The sequence below is a fragment of the Camelus dromedarius genome, chromosome 12 (genome assembly GCF_036321535.1).
Source record: "Camelus dromedarius isolate mCamDro1 chromosome 12, mCamDro1.pat, whole genome shotgun sequence".
In the NCBI taxonomy this organism is placed as follows: Eukaryota; Metazoa; Chordata; class Mammalia; order Artiodactyla; family Camelidae; genus Camelus; species Camelus dromedarius.
In genome coordinates, this window is record NC_087447.1 from 69,478,462 (window position 1) to 69,493,457 (window position 14,996).

The 14,996-nt window shown below is 43.7% G+C and overlaps 1 protein-coding gene across 1 annotated transcript; it reads right to left on the bottom strand.

The window, feature by feature from the left end:
• Positions 1 to 782: 782 nt before the first annotated feature.
• On the bottom strand, positions 783 to 12,149 carry MMP8 (matrix metallopeptidase 8). Its single transcript, XM_010977789.3, has 10 exons — positions 11,985 to 12,149; positions 9,987 to 10,231; positions 9,167 to 9,315; positions 8,954 to 9,079; positions 6,000 to 6,161; positions 4,550 to 4,667; positions 3,657 to 3,790; positions 2,940 to 3,093; positions 1,933 to 2,036; positions 783 to 1,735 (listed from the first exon to the last, which is right to left on the bottom strand). Exons 1-10 carry the CDS (start codon positions 12,093 to 12,095, stop codon positions 1,626 to 1,628), a joined length of 1,413 nt encoding a protein of 470 aa, XP_010976091.1. The 5' UTR covers positions 12,096 to 12,149; the 3' UTR covers positions 783 to 1,625.
• Positions 12,150 to 14,996: the final 2,847 nt, after the last annotated feature.

Consider the following 14,996-nt stretch of genomic DNA (forward strand, 5'->3'; position numbering starts at 1 on the left):
GAACCAGAATCAAGTATCAACTAATACTAAGTTAATTATCTGTGGGGTTTGACAGCTTTAACAGAAGAAGAAAATAAGATGTGCCAGTGAAAAAAATATTTTATGATTCACCTGTTTAATGTGTAATAAGGTACGCTACATTCTAGCAACTGTAAATATGACATTACAAAGGTTGTGATGTCTGGACTAGCCATTACGCTCCAACAAGTCATAAAGTCCTTTTTTTATTGAGTTATAGTCAGTTTACAATGTTGTGTCAATTTCTTGTGTGCAGCTCAATTCTTCAATCAGACACGAATATACATATATTTATTTTCATATTCTTTTTCACTGTGAGCTACCACAAGATATTGAATATATTTCCCTGTGGTGTACAGTCTAAACTTATTTATCTTAAAGTTCTTAACAGAAAAGAGTCATTAGCAAATTTATGCATCTAAGCTCAGTTTAATTCAATTAAATGAGATTTTGAATTTTGTGCTCAGCACTGTCCTGTTTGTGCAGCAAACCCCGGTTATCTGCAGAGGGTGTCCTACTGAGGATCCCAGGGGAAAAAGAAGTAAGGGACAACAGCTCTAACTAGCCAATTTGTTTGGATTCTAGAAGCCACGGCGGAGGCAGGAGAGGAAGCAGAACCCATCTTTTCTGCTGCATCCCTGGGAAGATGCCAGTGACCTTTACCGGGGTTTCAATCTGTCATTCTGCATTGATTCATTTTCTTAGGTGCAGATGTACTGTCTCAGCTCCCCAGGGGTGTTGTAACGACGTTATCACAAACTTGGTAGTTTAAAACAGCAGAAATTTATTTTATCACAATCTGGAAGCTACAAATTCAAAATCAAGGTGCAGGAGGGTGATGTTCTTCTGTCTCAAGGCTCTAGGAAGGATCCTTCCCTGCCTCTTCCCAGCTTCTGGTAGTTGCCGGCAATCCTTGGCAGGGAGATACCTTGTACCCGTCTGTGTCTCTGTCTTCACATGGCCTCTCCACTGTGTGCCTGTGTCTCCCCTCTTCTTACAGGATCATCAGTTCTTAGGCCCACCCTAATCCAATACAACCTCATCTTAACTAATTACATCTGCAAAGACTCTAGTTCCAAATAAGGTACATTCGTAGCTACCTGTGGTCAGGACTTCAACGTATCTTTTTTTTGGTGGGGAGGACACGATTCAACCCACAACACGTAGCCATGATATTTCTTTCCAAGAGTGTAAAGGCAAGGGGTACTATTTATGTTGTTCATAATCCTTCTAGACAAAATCCAGTGCTAAATTACATGCAGCAGGTATACTTAAGATATATTTAAAAGGCTGGAGAATAAATGGGCATTTTAGAAGTCAGGTAAGTAAGTAATGAAGTGGTGAATATTAGGAGGACAAAGAAGGCTTAATCTCCTTGTGATGGATTCACTAACCTGAGACGGACTATATGAGAACAAAGGCAGCCTCAGCAGACAGTGGAATACTCCAAGCGTATTTTCACTGAGGACAGGTCCAGTGAATACAGTGACAGCAAACGACATTATTTATTGTTGAGAAAAACATAAACAGGACACAATGCAATGGACAGGCAAATTAGACTTCTCTCCCATATTCAGAAAATGGTTACAAACACATTTGTTTTTCCTTCAACCGTATCTACAGTTAAGCCATCGATTGTTTCTTTCAACTTTAGTAATCCTCTGATATCTAAAGTCAAATGCATAATGTATTGGTCCACTGAAGAAAAAGAAGACATCTATTAAAAAAAAAGATATAATATATTGAATTAGTTTGTAGAAGATCTTGGATGTTTTCAATTAAAAAGATCCCACTACGGTCCCAATATAGCTTTTAAATGCAAATGAGCTAGTTAGAAAATTGAAACAAATTTATTAGTAGTTTTGTTTGTTTTTGTTTTTGTTTTTTTTTGGTTTGGTTTTCTTTTTCACTTACCATCCCGCTGGAAAACTGCATCAACTCGACTTCCTATTCCTTGAAAGGTACTTGCTATGCTTTTGGGATAACCTGGATCCATGGATTGTCTTTGGTCATCATATCTGATGAGAAAAAAAAATTATCCTGTGTTTTAAGGCCAATACAGTGTATAATAATAACAGTTTTCTTTCTTTCTTTCTTTCTTTCTTTCTTTCTTTCTTTCTTTCTTTCTTTCTTTCTTTCTTTCTTTCTTTCTTTCTTTCTTTCTTTCTTTCTTTCTTTTTCTTCCTTCCTTCCTTCCTTCCTTTCTTTCTAACTGTAGTGTAGTCAGTTTACAATGTTGTGTCAATTTCTGGTGTACAGGATAATGTTTCAGATAATGGGTTTTTTAAAAAAATTGCATCATAATTTACAAAGTGCCTTCACATTTTCCCACTCATTCTTCACAATGTCCTTTTTACTGGGACTAAGAATGATTAACTCCTTTACCTAAGGTTGCATGCTTATTTATAAAATGTATGGGTACCACTAATTCTAAGACAGATTGCTAGTGCTGTGTTATTTTCAAAAAGAAGAGCCTGTATATTCTAAGGCTTTTATTTAATTGGTTCATCATCTCTCTCTTTCTCTGAATAAATATAGATAATAAGTTCAACGTGGGCAGCAAGTTCTGTAGGCTGTCTGGACAACATTTGCTTATGTGTGGTAGAATTTAACTCTTAGAATTTAACTCTCATTAGAATAAATGAGATTCAGCCTAATCTTTCTTCATATCCCACTTTTTTATTAGAGTTTGCTCTGTCTCATGATATAGAATCCTCCATACCATTGTGCAAGCATCTTAACCTTGTAAGAATGAACTTTCAAAAGCCATAGCAACGTCAATCATCTTCCGAGAAAAAATGTCTGTCAAAGAGCACTTAGATATTGTAAACCTTCAGATGACTGATCATTGATGGTTTGCAGATGGGGTAAAGAAATATAGATTTCAATCTCTAAATGAAAAAAAAAATAATTTACCTTACCTCCAGAATTGGTTGTTTACAAAGAAATATGTTTTCCCCCTGTAGGAAGCAGCTGCGTCAATTGCGTGGACGCTGCTTGGGAAGCCATAGTTTAGTATGTCCTTGGGATAACCTTGCTGGATGTCATACCCACTCAGAGCCCAGTACTGCTTGCCTGCCAAGATTCAGGTTACATGTTAGATAAAGGTTTTCCATTCCTACAAAATATATACCACTTCTTAGTCTTTGCATAAAATCATCACAGAAATGAAAATGGAAAAAAAAAAGTCTTTAAAAGATACATGTGGAAAAGTTAAGTTCATTGGACTCTGAGAGCCCAAGTGGTCCCCCAGCTCCCGTGAAATATTTCAAACTTCTTGGCCTGACATGTAGGGCCCCACAGTTGGACGTCTTATCTCACGTGACTTCTATACAGAGATTAAATTACAGCCTTGGGGAATCTTAGAAAATTATGTCTGGGATGAGGGCAGAAGGTGATCTAAGAAGGTCTTCTCATTTTGTAGATGAGAAAACTAAGCCCTAAGAAGGTCCAGCCTTCTCAAGTTCACACAGCAGTTGGTGGTGGAGATGGGCCCCAACCCACATCTCCTGACAAAAGCCCAGCCCGCATTACACCCTCTCGTTGACCCACCTCCTTCAGCCTAGAAGGGACCCCAAAAAAGTCCTGCCCCTCCCTTCGGGAAGAACTAAAATAAGATGAAAACCTTAGGTGGTTACCTTTAAATACGATAACTACGTCCCTGTAAAAATCCTCATAAGCAGCCTGGATGCCATCTGGCAGGGTCGGCCAGAAGAGGGAAATAAAATTGAGTTCAACTCTTCGTACCTGAGGATGCTTCCTCCAGAAGTACCTGGTGGGACACAACGGAGAAAACCACGCACCGCCACCTGAGCAGGCAGCTTCGGGGAGTCTTGGGCTGGCGGCGGCCCGGTAAGACTGCTGCGAGGGTCTGATGATAAAATGAACGCAGTGCTTCCAGCACGGGGACCAGCGCGTGGCCAGCGCTTTATGGCGACCCTGTCCACCTGGTGAGCACTTTGCAGTTTTTAGAGGAGGGGATAGGAGCGACCTTCTTTGGTTACATTCTGCACTGTCCCTTCCTCTCACCCTGACAAGTCTTATCTTGTTAGTCTCTTTTATCATTGTTGCTAATACAGTGAGAATATTTAGGACATTGTAGCAAAAGCAATAGGAGTACCATCAGCCTGCGATTACCCAGTCACAGGGTAGCCGATGGAAAACTGAAAAACTCAATCAGTCAGATGGTTTTCCCCGCAGCTTATTAAGTGAGAGCTTCCATTTACTTGGCCGCGTCTGGATGGAACTGAATGTGACTGTGGTGTTGGGGAAACCCACTGTGCAGTTCCCAAGTAGCAGAGCCCACGTCTAGTCACACCACCACAAACATTGAAATGCTTATCGATGTTTGAGGTTTTTGTCTTTTCCCGGATGTTTTGAGTGACCTAGAAAGTTCTTCAATTCTAATGCGATACAAAGGCATAGAAGTCAAAGGGAACACTATAATAATGTATAGTATGTGACAATTAGAATCTGGTTTTAAGTTATGCCAGTAAAAGAAGTCAAAGGAAGGAATAGTTCATCCTCATACTTGTCTTTAAAGAACAGTATTTCCCCTCGGAGGGTGGTGACAGCATCGAACGTCAGTCTGGGGTCACAGGCTGTGGGTGTGGTTGGCCCAGTGGGTTGGACGGGTCTGTCTGCAGGTCCTGCAAATACAAAGGCTTTTTATAAGCATAAGTCCAGTGTGACTTTTATAATGTACTTCAGATACCTCTCAGGTCGGCGACGGGTCTTCACGTGAAAAGAAATCCTACCAGACTATCCCACGAGTACATTAGGGCCTATTAACAGTTTTTTTAATTTAAAAAAAAAAAAAAAAAAGAGGAATGGTGGTTTTAGGGACAGTTCCCGGTTAAGTTGTGAAGAAATTTGAGTTCTCCCCCCTCCCCTCCCTTAGCCTGAAGTCAGAACCCCACACTTGCTTCTTCCCTTCCTCGTCCCTCTTTCTGCATTTTCAGTCACTCAGGATCCATTTCTTCCTTTCTCACTAAAATCCACCTTCAGGAAAGGAGCTGAGCTCAGTCTTTTGCCCCACAGCATAAATCTAATTTTAGCAACATTTTTTCTGTAAGTATTTGTGCATTTTAATGTGTTTTCTCATTGCAGATTAAGGGCGGCCAACAGTTCAGAGAATTTAAAACATGGGTGAGCGAGGCAAGGAGGTGTTTTCAGGGGAAGAGGTGTTGGTTGGGTAGTAGAGGCAGTTAGACTGGGTCTCATCATTCCTGAAAAATCCTACTGCATGAAAAAATGTGTAGCTGTGGGACCGTCTGCATGTTTGGTTCTGTACTGTGGTCCCAGCACAGAGGGAGAATGCTTTACCCAATTCCACGCCACCCCTCCCGCTTCCATTCCATTCAACAGTTTTTTTGTTTGTTTGTTTTTTATTTTTAAAATCAAGAGAGCTGCAAAGATGTCTAGTTTCTTGTTCTTACTCACAGTCACCAGGGGGCAGGAGGGCAAGGGGAAGGAGAGATGGGCCGGTCTTACCCAGACAGTACTTCTTAAACAGGGTCAAAGGTCTCTTTATCCCTCCCTGAAAAGTATCACTCACGTCTTTAAAAAATGTTTCCTTCTCTCCATACTCCATGCTCCCTCTTTCCCCTACAGACAACAATCCAGATGTGCTATACATATATGTATGTATATACATATGTATATAGTTCTTAGCATGTTTCTTGAGAATGCCTTGTTGTGTCTACATGTGTAATTTATACACCGTGGAAGATGTTATCATTCTGTTTCTTTTCCATGAAGCACAACACTTTAAAGACTTACCGACGTTGCTGCCCTACAGACCTCCAGTTCAGCGCAGCACGGGACTCTGTGGCACGCATCCAGCAAATTTTGCCCATAGGTTCTCCACCCGATAGACTCCCAGCTGCCCTCCAACCTCTGTCACCGCAGACAAGACCGCCCTGAGCATCCTTGCCACGCCCAGGTCCCACCATGGACTGCTGCTCTTCAGATGACCTTACCATAGATGGCCTGAATGCCGTTGATGTCATCTTGAGGGAGCACGTAGGTGCTGGGTTCGTGGAAAGAGTAGGTGGGATACATCAAGGCACCAGGGTCGGTGGAGTGAGAGAGCCCCAGGGAATGGCCAAACTCATGGGCGGCAACAAGATACAAGTTGTAATCTGCAACGCAAGCATGGGTGGTGAATGGCTCCAAGTGGACTGAAGGGTAGTGGAAACAGGATCTCAAGGAATGCAGCTTCCAGGCCAGAACTGCCTGGAGAAACAGCCCTTCCCACTCCTGCCTTATCCCTTTTCTCGCCAGGCCCCTGAAGAAATCAAGAGTGGAGGGAATCCTGCAGGAGTTATATGCTGAGATTAGGTGGCTGTGAGCCTCCCATCGAACCCGAGCACCAGGAAGAGCTGCCTTTATTCCACTTCTCAGGTTTCACGGGTATGGACCTGGGCTTAGAGAAATGATGGCAGAGCCATCACAGGTCTCGTGACCCTCAGAAGCCCTCTCCCCTTGAGCACCCACACCCACCTCTCTCCAGCCTCCCAGACCCACAGCCCCGTTAGAGTCCCAGTGAAGAGGGATTTAGAAAAGGAGCCTCAGATGCTGAGATGACTCTCTGTGGCTCCCTAATTGCCCATAGCCTCGCACCAGCTCCTCCTTGATGCTACGTTCTCCAAGAAGCTGGAGGAATTCTCCACCAGAGAGAGCCAAACCCCACCTCCTACTGCTCCCTTCCCTTATCTTTTAACTTCCACGAACATATTTCCCTTCGCAACTGGGAACCTAAAACCATTCAAGGCTTGCATTTCATATCAAATAAGGCCTGAGATCCTTTGCCAGGTTCAAGGCTGCTCCATGCGGCTTTGGCAGACATTCGAGGGATGGGTTTCTGACGTAACTCCTCCCTTCCAGCTGGTCTATGTGCCATCTCACAAGCACATTGTGAATGTTCTTACCTGCTTACTCAAAAGAAATAATAATCATGGTTGTAGAGCACTTTCTCATATGCTGGAAATTGTAATATTATTTAATCTTAATATTTTAATGAAGTATTGTTAGAAATATTTTCACAGTAAGGGAACCGAAGCCCACAGATTTTGAATATCTTGCTATTGATCTTGCAGCTAATAAGCGGTAGAGCTGGGGTTGGGCCCAGGTATGAGGGTGAGATCTGTGCATGTACCAGTGTGCAACCTCCTGCTGATAACAGGCCTGGAATATTCTACCCGTGCCCCAAGACTTGCTTTCTTGATCATCCCTTCCTTCCATTTTTGCAGTCAGGAATGCTTTAAAAAACGTCTTTGAGTGCCTGGGGTATGGTGCAAGGGGCTCTGGGGGATTTGTCATGATGCAAAGACTAGAAGGGGAGACGTGTGCAAACAATCTGAATGCACAGAGTAATGAAAAGAGCAGACAGAGAAGGAGAAGTGAAGGCATTCTGAAAGGAAGGTCTCATTTCCAGCGGAAAGGCGTGAAGGAGGTGGCAGTCGGCATAGCGCGGAAAGAAGGAGGTTTTGAACGGTGGGGCTTAGGGTGCAGGGCAGGGCATTTCGGGAAGAAGAAACAGTGCGAGCAAACGTAGGGAAATTGTAAAGCACACTGCGTGACCCAGGACAGTGACCGTGCAATGTGGCTGCTGTGTGTGACATACGGAGACAAGGCATGAAAGATGAGGTAAGAGAGTCACCGAGAACCTGTGATCGCAAGTGAAGGTATTTGGACATTATTTGATCTGGAAAATGGAAACCCTGAGCTTCCCCAGTGTAAAGATGGGTTTTCTGAAGACAAAAGTTGCTGCAGTGCTGGGAAAAATTAGAGGAAGCAGAGACTGGCCATCATGAGTCCAGGTGGGAATCTGGCTCATTTAGTTCAAATTTCTTCTGTACAGCACAGGGAACTATATTCAGTATCTTGTAGTGAAAACGAATATATGTATATATATACATGGCTGGGACATTGTGCTGTGCACCAGGAATTGACACGTTGTAACTGACTATACTTCAGTTAAAAAAAAGCAGGTAATGACCACCTGATCCGGCAGGGATCAGGAATGCAGAGGAGTGGGGAGGGTTTATTACCTGGGGTACACAGAGCGCCTAGCACAGGGGCTTAGGCAGAGCCAGAACAAACACTCACGACATATGTGTTGAGAAAAGGGTGGGAGGATCAGGTCCCAAGCAAAGGTAAAATGCTCCTCTCCTATTGTTTTCTAAGAAGCGTTCTGTGACCTCCTGTGTCCGGAGCCTCGTGAGGCACCACGTGGTCTGGGCACACCCCTCCCCACACCCAGTTCTCCCCAACAGCTCTGAGTCTTCTCCTGGAAGGGGGGGGGTTGCTACATGGGAACGTATCATTGAAAAGGAAGGTGAAATAATTAGGTGAACAAAAATCACGAGATGGATGCTCTTTCTTAAATAGGACGGTTTTCTAAATAAACTCAATTATGTCTGAATTTCCAAAAATGGGAATCTTGTTCAAATATCATTAAACTTCACACTATTAAAATGAAGATATACCCTAAAGCAGCAGTGAGGAAATTTTTCCTGTAAGGGTCCCAGAGAGTCAATATTTTAGATTTTGTGAGCCACGTGGTCTCTGTGATACCTGCTCAGCTCTGCCATCGTGGTGTGAAAGGGGCCACAGACGACACATAGACAGGACAGTATGTGATCCTGTTCCAATAAAACTTTATTTATACACTAGGGGTCAGGAAGGACTTAGCCATGGCCTGTTGTTTTCTGATTCCTGCCTCGAAAACAAGGTCAGGTTTTAGTTTCAGGATTTTTTTCTAAACCTAAATGGACTTACTGTCTTGAGGTGGTAAGAATTTTAAACGGCCAGTTTGTGTGAGTTTAAAATGTCACAGTAACTTGGATGTGCGTGTGTTTTGGTGGGGGGGACTCTAATGGGGGAGAGTTCATCCAGAAACTGCATGTGGACACAGCCTTGGTCAACTTACCTTTAGAGGTGTTGGTCCACATTTCTTCTGCATCAAAATGAACATCGCCTCCAATACCCGGGCCTGGCTGAAAGGCATGTGCCAGGATTCCATTGGGTCCGTCGAATGGAGAGTTGTCACCATGATCTGAAATAACACAGTTCGTGTTAGCTATTTGCCGAATCTCAGCTTAGCCAGGGAAAGCGAAATTGAGCTTGACTGCTCTGAGCCTACCTCTTTGGAAAAAAGCAATCTTAATGTCTGCTTCTCCTTGCAAGACCCTGGTGATGTTCAGGGATGATGCGTTCTTCCACAGCTGAAAGGCTTCCTCTATATATCTTTCCACAACATCGTTTGTCAAGTTTGTTGTTTGGTTAATAATCCTTCAAAATGAGAGGGCATATGAAAGTTCATTATTGTTTAAGACACCAGTCTGTCAGCAGATTGAATTGCTCTAGTTTGGAGTTAGTTGGGATGTTTTGGGTTAAGGAGGGAGGGCAGACCTCAGAGTTGAAGACAGTCGTGGGTTCTGGACAAGTGACTACATATCTTCAAACTCAGTTTCCTTATTCATAAAATGAGGATCATAAAATAGTGCCCTTCTCATCGGGTTGTTGTCGGGATTTAATATATGGAAAGCATTTAGTTCACTGCTTGGCAAAGAGTAATATTCAACAAATTTTGGGTAACATTATTATTGTTATTATCATCAAGATGCCTGAATGGTGGGGCTAGATTCTCTCCAGCAATGCTTAAGCCCTTTTTGGATCCTAAAGTGAGTTCTTAGAGAGGCAGCCTAACATTGCCAGGTTCCTCTTGAGATCATCAGAGAAGGAAGACAACAATGGCGAGCTCCAGAGTGAAAAGAACCCACGGGGCCTTTACCCTTTCATTCTCCTACTCACGCACTAGATTCTAAACTCTACGAGAGCAGGTGCATTTGTTCATTTGCCTGTCTCTGTTGTACCCCAAGTCTAGAATGGCGCCTGGCATGTCATCGGAGCTCAGTGAACACTGGCTGAGTGAACGACGTCTGAAACTCTAGACATATCACCTGTAGGTCAGGTTAGTATGCTTCCACTTGGGGTGGCCCGGGGTTAGCATGAAGTTGCCAGAATCGGGCACTCCACAGCGAGCCTTCTGCATCGTCTTCAAGGTCTCCTCATCTTGCTTCCCGGTCACGTTCAGCCCAAAGAATCGCTGCATTTCTTTCAGCTTTTCAACAATCACACTCGCGCTCTTCTTCCTTTCAGACGGGTGTCTGTACTTTGGTAATTGATAGAATTTTTCAAGGTAATCCTGGAAAAAGACAAACATATGAGGCAATCGGCTGTGAAACTGTTGTCAGTTCTCTGGGTATTCTGCATCGCTTTCTAAGTCACTGCAGAAGTCACACCGGAACTAGTAGCCCGATAGCCACAAAGACAGAAAAACGCAAATCTGCCGGCTGACTTCGAGAGAACCCTGCCCACCGGAAAGAACGGTCCCTCCTTTCCAGGCTACAGTTAATGTTTACTCCTAAAAATAGGTACTTCACGAGGGAAGAGTGTAGCTGAGTGGTAGAGTGCACGCCTGGCATGCATGAGGTCCTGAGTTCAATCCCCAGCATCTCCACCAAAAATTAAATGAATAAACAAACAAACAAATAAACCTAATTACCCCCCCAAAAGAAACACCCACTTTGCTATACACATGCAACTAATATTGTAAATCAACTACACTTCAATAAAAAATAAGAATTAATAAAAAAAGAAGATGCACAGAAATCAGGAACTTGCCAAGACGATAATCAGGCCCCAGTTCACCACGTTCTTTCTCAAATGAGAATTGACAATTTCAAATGAAGAATTCCAAATACGTTTTGGGGCAACAGCAGCACGACTGTCATTAGCATTTTATCCACCACGGTGACTCCCTGGGAGGGGCCAGCGCTCATTAGGGAAAGGTTCCGAGGGGTGTTCACAAGCCAATCAGGAGGCTTCTTTCTGTCGCCCTAAGCAGCCTCCAGTGGCACTTTGCAAGGGACACAGGACAGAGCCCTTTTGTGTGCGCCCAGGCTTTAGGATCAGGTGGGCTTACGTTCAGATCTTAGCTCTGCCGCAGACTGTGTGTTCTTGGACACGTCACTTAGATGACTTAAGATTCACTTCTGTCTCTCAAGTGGAAATAACAATACACCAATACACCTTCACAGGATGAAATGAGACAATGTTTGTGAAATGCTGAACAGAGTGCCTTGTTCAGAGTAAGTACTTAATTAATTCTAGCTATTAGCCCATGGTGACTCTTACTGTTGTAAGAAACATATATATATATACATATACATACATATATATATATATACATATATATATACACACACACACATATATATATTTAAGTGAAAGAGAAGCAAAAAATCAGTAAGAAAAATGACTTTCTAAAACTGTAATGCTAAGAAAATTGTGCCTGACAAATTTCTGACAGCACTGCCTCATGTTTCTTAAAATTCTGGCCTGACTTTCATACCGTGAAACAACGGGAAAAAAAGCTATTGGTTTTGCTTTCATAGTGTGCCCGAGCGTTTATAAACAGCCCCATAATCTGGTTTTTGGAAATCCGATTACATTAGGAGCTGATTTCTAGTTCCTTCCAGTTTCCCAATCCTCACGCTTTCTTGTACACCTGAGATTTTTGGCTGCAAAGACAAGTCCATTTAGAAAGCACCAGTCATGTAGTAACTGGATTGCAGATATGCTGGAAGGGAAGATCTTAGATGAGTGAGAAAGAATGTCATTTAGTTTTGTAATTAAAACCACTCCTTCTAAAAGTTTTCCCCAGCTGGAGCAGCTTGAAAGCAGTGGTTTCCAAGGGTTGAAGAGCCCACTTTGTTTGCATTTCCAGTTTTCAGAGGGCCCAGCTGGAACCCTCCGAGTCATGAAAACATTTGACGTCCAGCCTTAAATAAATCATTCACATAATTCTTTCAGGGTCTTCTAACTAAAGAAAACAACCCACACAGTTTCCTAATGACCAGCAAATCAACCACCCACCTAAAGGAGAACGAATTTACCTGAACAATTTTTATATTTTTCTCTTCTGGAGATTCAGAAGGTACTGGAAAGGCCCCAGAAAGCTGCTCGTGCAGAGCGAGCAGAACCGGAAGCATCTTCAGACTGAACATGGTCTTTTCTTCAAAAACTACCTCTCCTGACCTTCCGGCTGCCCCCGCGGGAGCCCAAAGTTCATAGCATCCTGTGTCACTCACTGCTTTCTTTTGGTCCCTTATAAAGCGTGTCTTCAACGATTGCCCCATCAGGAACGTGACGCAACCCAGGTTAATTACACCCGCGCAGTTTCGTAACGCTATAATGCGATCCCGTGCCCCACCAACGGAGGAGTCTTTCAACAGGGAAAAAAGGCCAACTTGCTACTCTGCCTTTGGGGTTTTTGGATATTCCCTTTTGCAAAATTGGTCAAGGAAGAGGGAGAGGAGGCGAATCTTGCGGTTAGCGAACAGCAGTCGCCTCCGGGCTGGCGTTTTCTGGGCGGTCAGGGGCCGAGGCTGCGGCATTGATGCAGCAGGATGTCGCTGGGTCAGTGGGCGGTAGCGCGGGGCCGAGGAGCCCAAGCCGAGAACCTGTCACTTACCCACCCTGGTTGGAGGTGAGGAGAGCGTGCGTGCGTGCGTGCGTGTGTGACAAAGCTGGATTTGTATGCGGGTCCTAGAGCAGTTCCTGGAGGAAGCGGTTTTGGCATCAGTGCATTAGAAAACCCCCAGTCTGCAAGCTGGACTTCCCAGGGCGAAGACGACGAAGGAAACGCTGGTGATGATGATAGTAATGGTCACTGGCTGGGTATGTGTTACGTCCCAGACGTCCATGCTGCGTGCACATCACCTCCCTCCAACCTCACCAGGCCCTGGGAGGTAGGTGCTAGTCTTACCTGCATTTTGCAGATGGAATCATACCCAGAGACGTGAGATGGCTTGTACAAGGCACTTGTGGAGAAGCCAGAATCCAACCCAGGGGAGAAGCTTAGAGCCTGAGCTGGCAGCCACGACATCAATCCCTGTTCCCTCATCACCCACCCCAGTGCCCGGCTGGCCCACGATGGAGCAGTAGCTCCAGGCCTGCAACAGCGGGGGGACCTTGGCTTGTGTTCATGGAGAAGACGAGGGAGGCTGAACATGAGGAGGCTTACGCTCCCACGGGGAAGGACTGAGGATTTTCAGACAACATGGCTGTGTAGTGTTAGTCAGAGGTCCTCGGACGTGCTTTTCAAGTCACGTCACCTGGTCCCACTTATTCTGACTCCACGAGCGTGTGGATTGTTCCCGTATACTGTCTGTATATATTCACTTCCATATATTTATATGTACAGTTGACTCCAGCAAGGGGCAGGGCTAGGGGCGCTGCCTCCGTGCACAATTAAAATTCTGCATGTAATTTATAGTCAGTCCTCTGCATACTTAGTTCCTTTGTATCTGCGGTTCCATATTGGCGAATTCAACCAGTGCATACCGTGTAGTACCGTAGTAGTAACTACTGAAAAAAATCTGAGTATAAGCAGACCCGTGCAGTTTAAACCTATGTTGTTCAAGGGTCAACTGCACTCTGCAAGGGCAGGCATTCTTGTGTGTAAATATGTCAACATGTGTGGTGCATTACATGTGTTAATATGTTACCAATGTCTTTATCTGAGATGCTCTGGTAGATGGCTCCAGCCCCTCTTGAAGTCTCTCTGGAGCTTTTTAAACAGTCAGAAGAAATATGTCTTGGGTGATAACATATCTGGATAGCGGGTGAATGTTTATGATATAGATTCTTACATTCACTCAACAAACACTCCCTGACACCTACCACACGCTGGGTGCTGTGACAGGTATTAGATGATTGGAGACAGTTAATAGTGGCTCAGATGAAATCCTGTGGGAGTCTGGAGGAAAGTGCAATGGTGGGGTGGGTAGAATCAAGGAAGGCTTCTTGAGGGAGGCAGAATTTGAAATAGTTCTGGAAGGAAAAGTAGAACGTGGACGTGCAGAGATGTGGGGACCCATTCCTTGTCCTCATGTGCTAGCTTTGCCCAAGTTGTTCAAGCTGTTCTGAGGTATGATCAGCTTCACCCTCCCTGAGCACACAACTTGGTCATGATGTGGCTTCCTCCACATGCGATTTTTAGTGAAAAAAACACCTTTTTGTCCTAAGTGAGATGGCTTTAACGTTGACCTACCCTAAGTTGAATTATTTTGATGCACCAACTTATTTACAGGGCTTATAAATGTACTTTCTTCTGAACGTAATGGAAAGTGATTTAGACGAGAATCTACAACTTTGGTGAACTCAGTTCTCTAGTGTTTGTGTAAATGTTGTGTTAAAAACCAGAATTGCTGGGTGTGGATCCCTGAAGTCAGGTCCAGCCCCAGTACAGCGGTACGTTTGTTTTCAGGGCCTCCAGCTTCTGCTTTCTGAATCCTTTCTCTACATAGGCCTGACCACCCGTCACCTACACGATGTCTGCACCTCCTTTGTCCTGGTGCCTGGAACCCATAGTTCTCTCAGGCCCTCTCCCCTCAGAAAACCTGCTTCTGGGAAAAGACAAGCTGTAAGTCATTTACACCCTAGTGTGAACTTAGGTGCAATTTGCCTTTTAAGCCAATTTCTTCCTGGAAAAAAACAAACAAGCTTACAAATTTTTTTTTAATTTCATTTTTTATTGAAGTGTAGTTGATTTACAATGTTAGTTTCAGGTGTACAGCAAAGCAATTCAGCTATATATATACATGCATATATATTTTTTCAAATTCTTTTCCATTATATATTATTATAAGAAATTGAATATAGGGGAATACACATATACGACAAAAACTACGCCTCCATACAGAACAATTTGCACAAAATACCTACTGAGCTTTAGCAAACTATCTCTTACGTTGGAAATACAAGGAGAATTCTCACAAAACCAGATAAACAAGTTTCCACTGTAGAGCACTGTATTCAATATCTTATAGTAACCTACAATGAAAATGAATATATGCATGTATATGTATGACTGAAAAATTATGCTATACACCAGACATTGACAC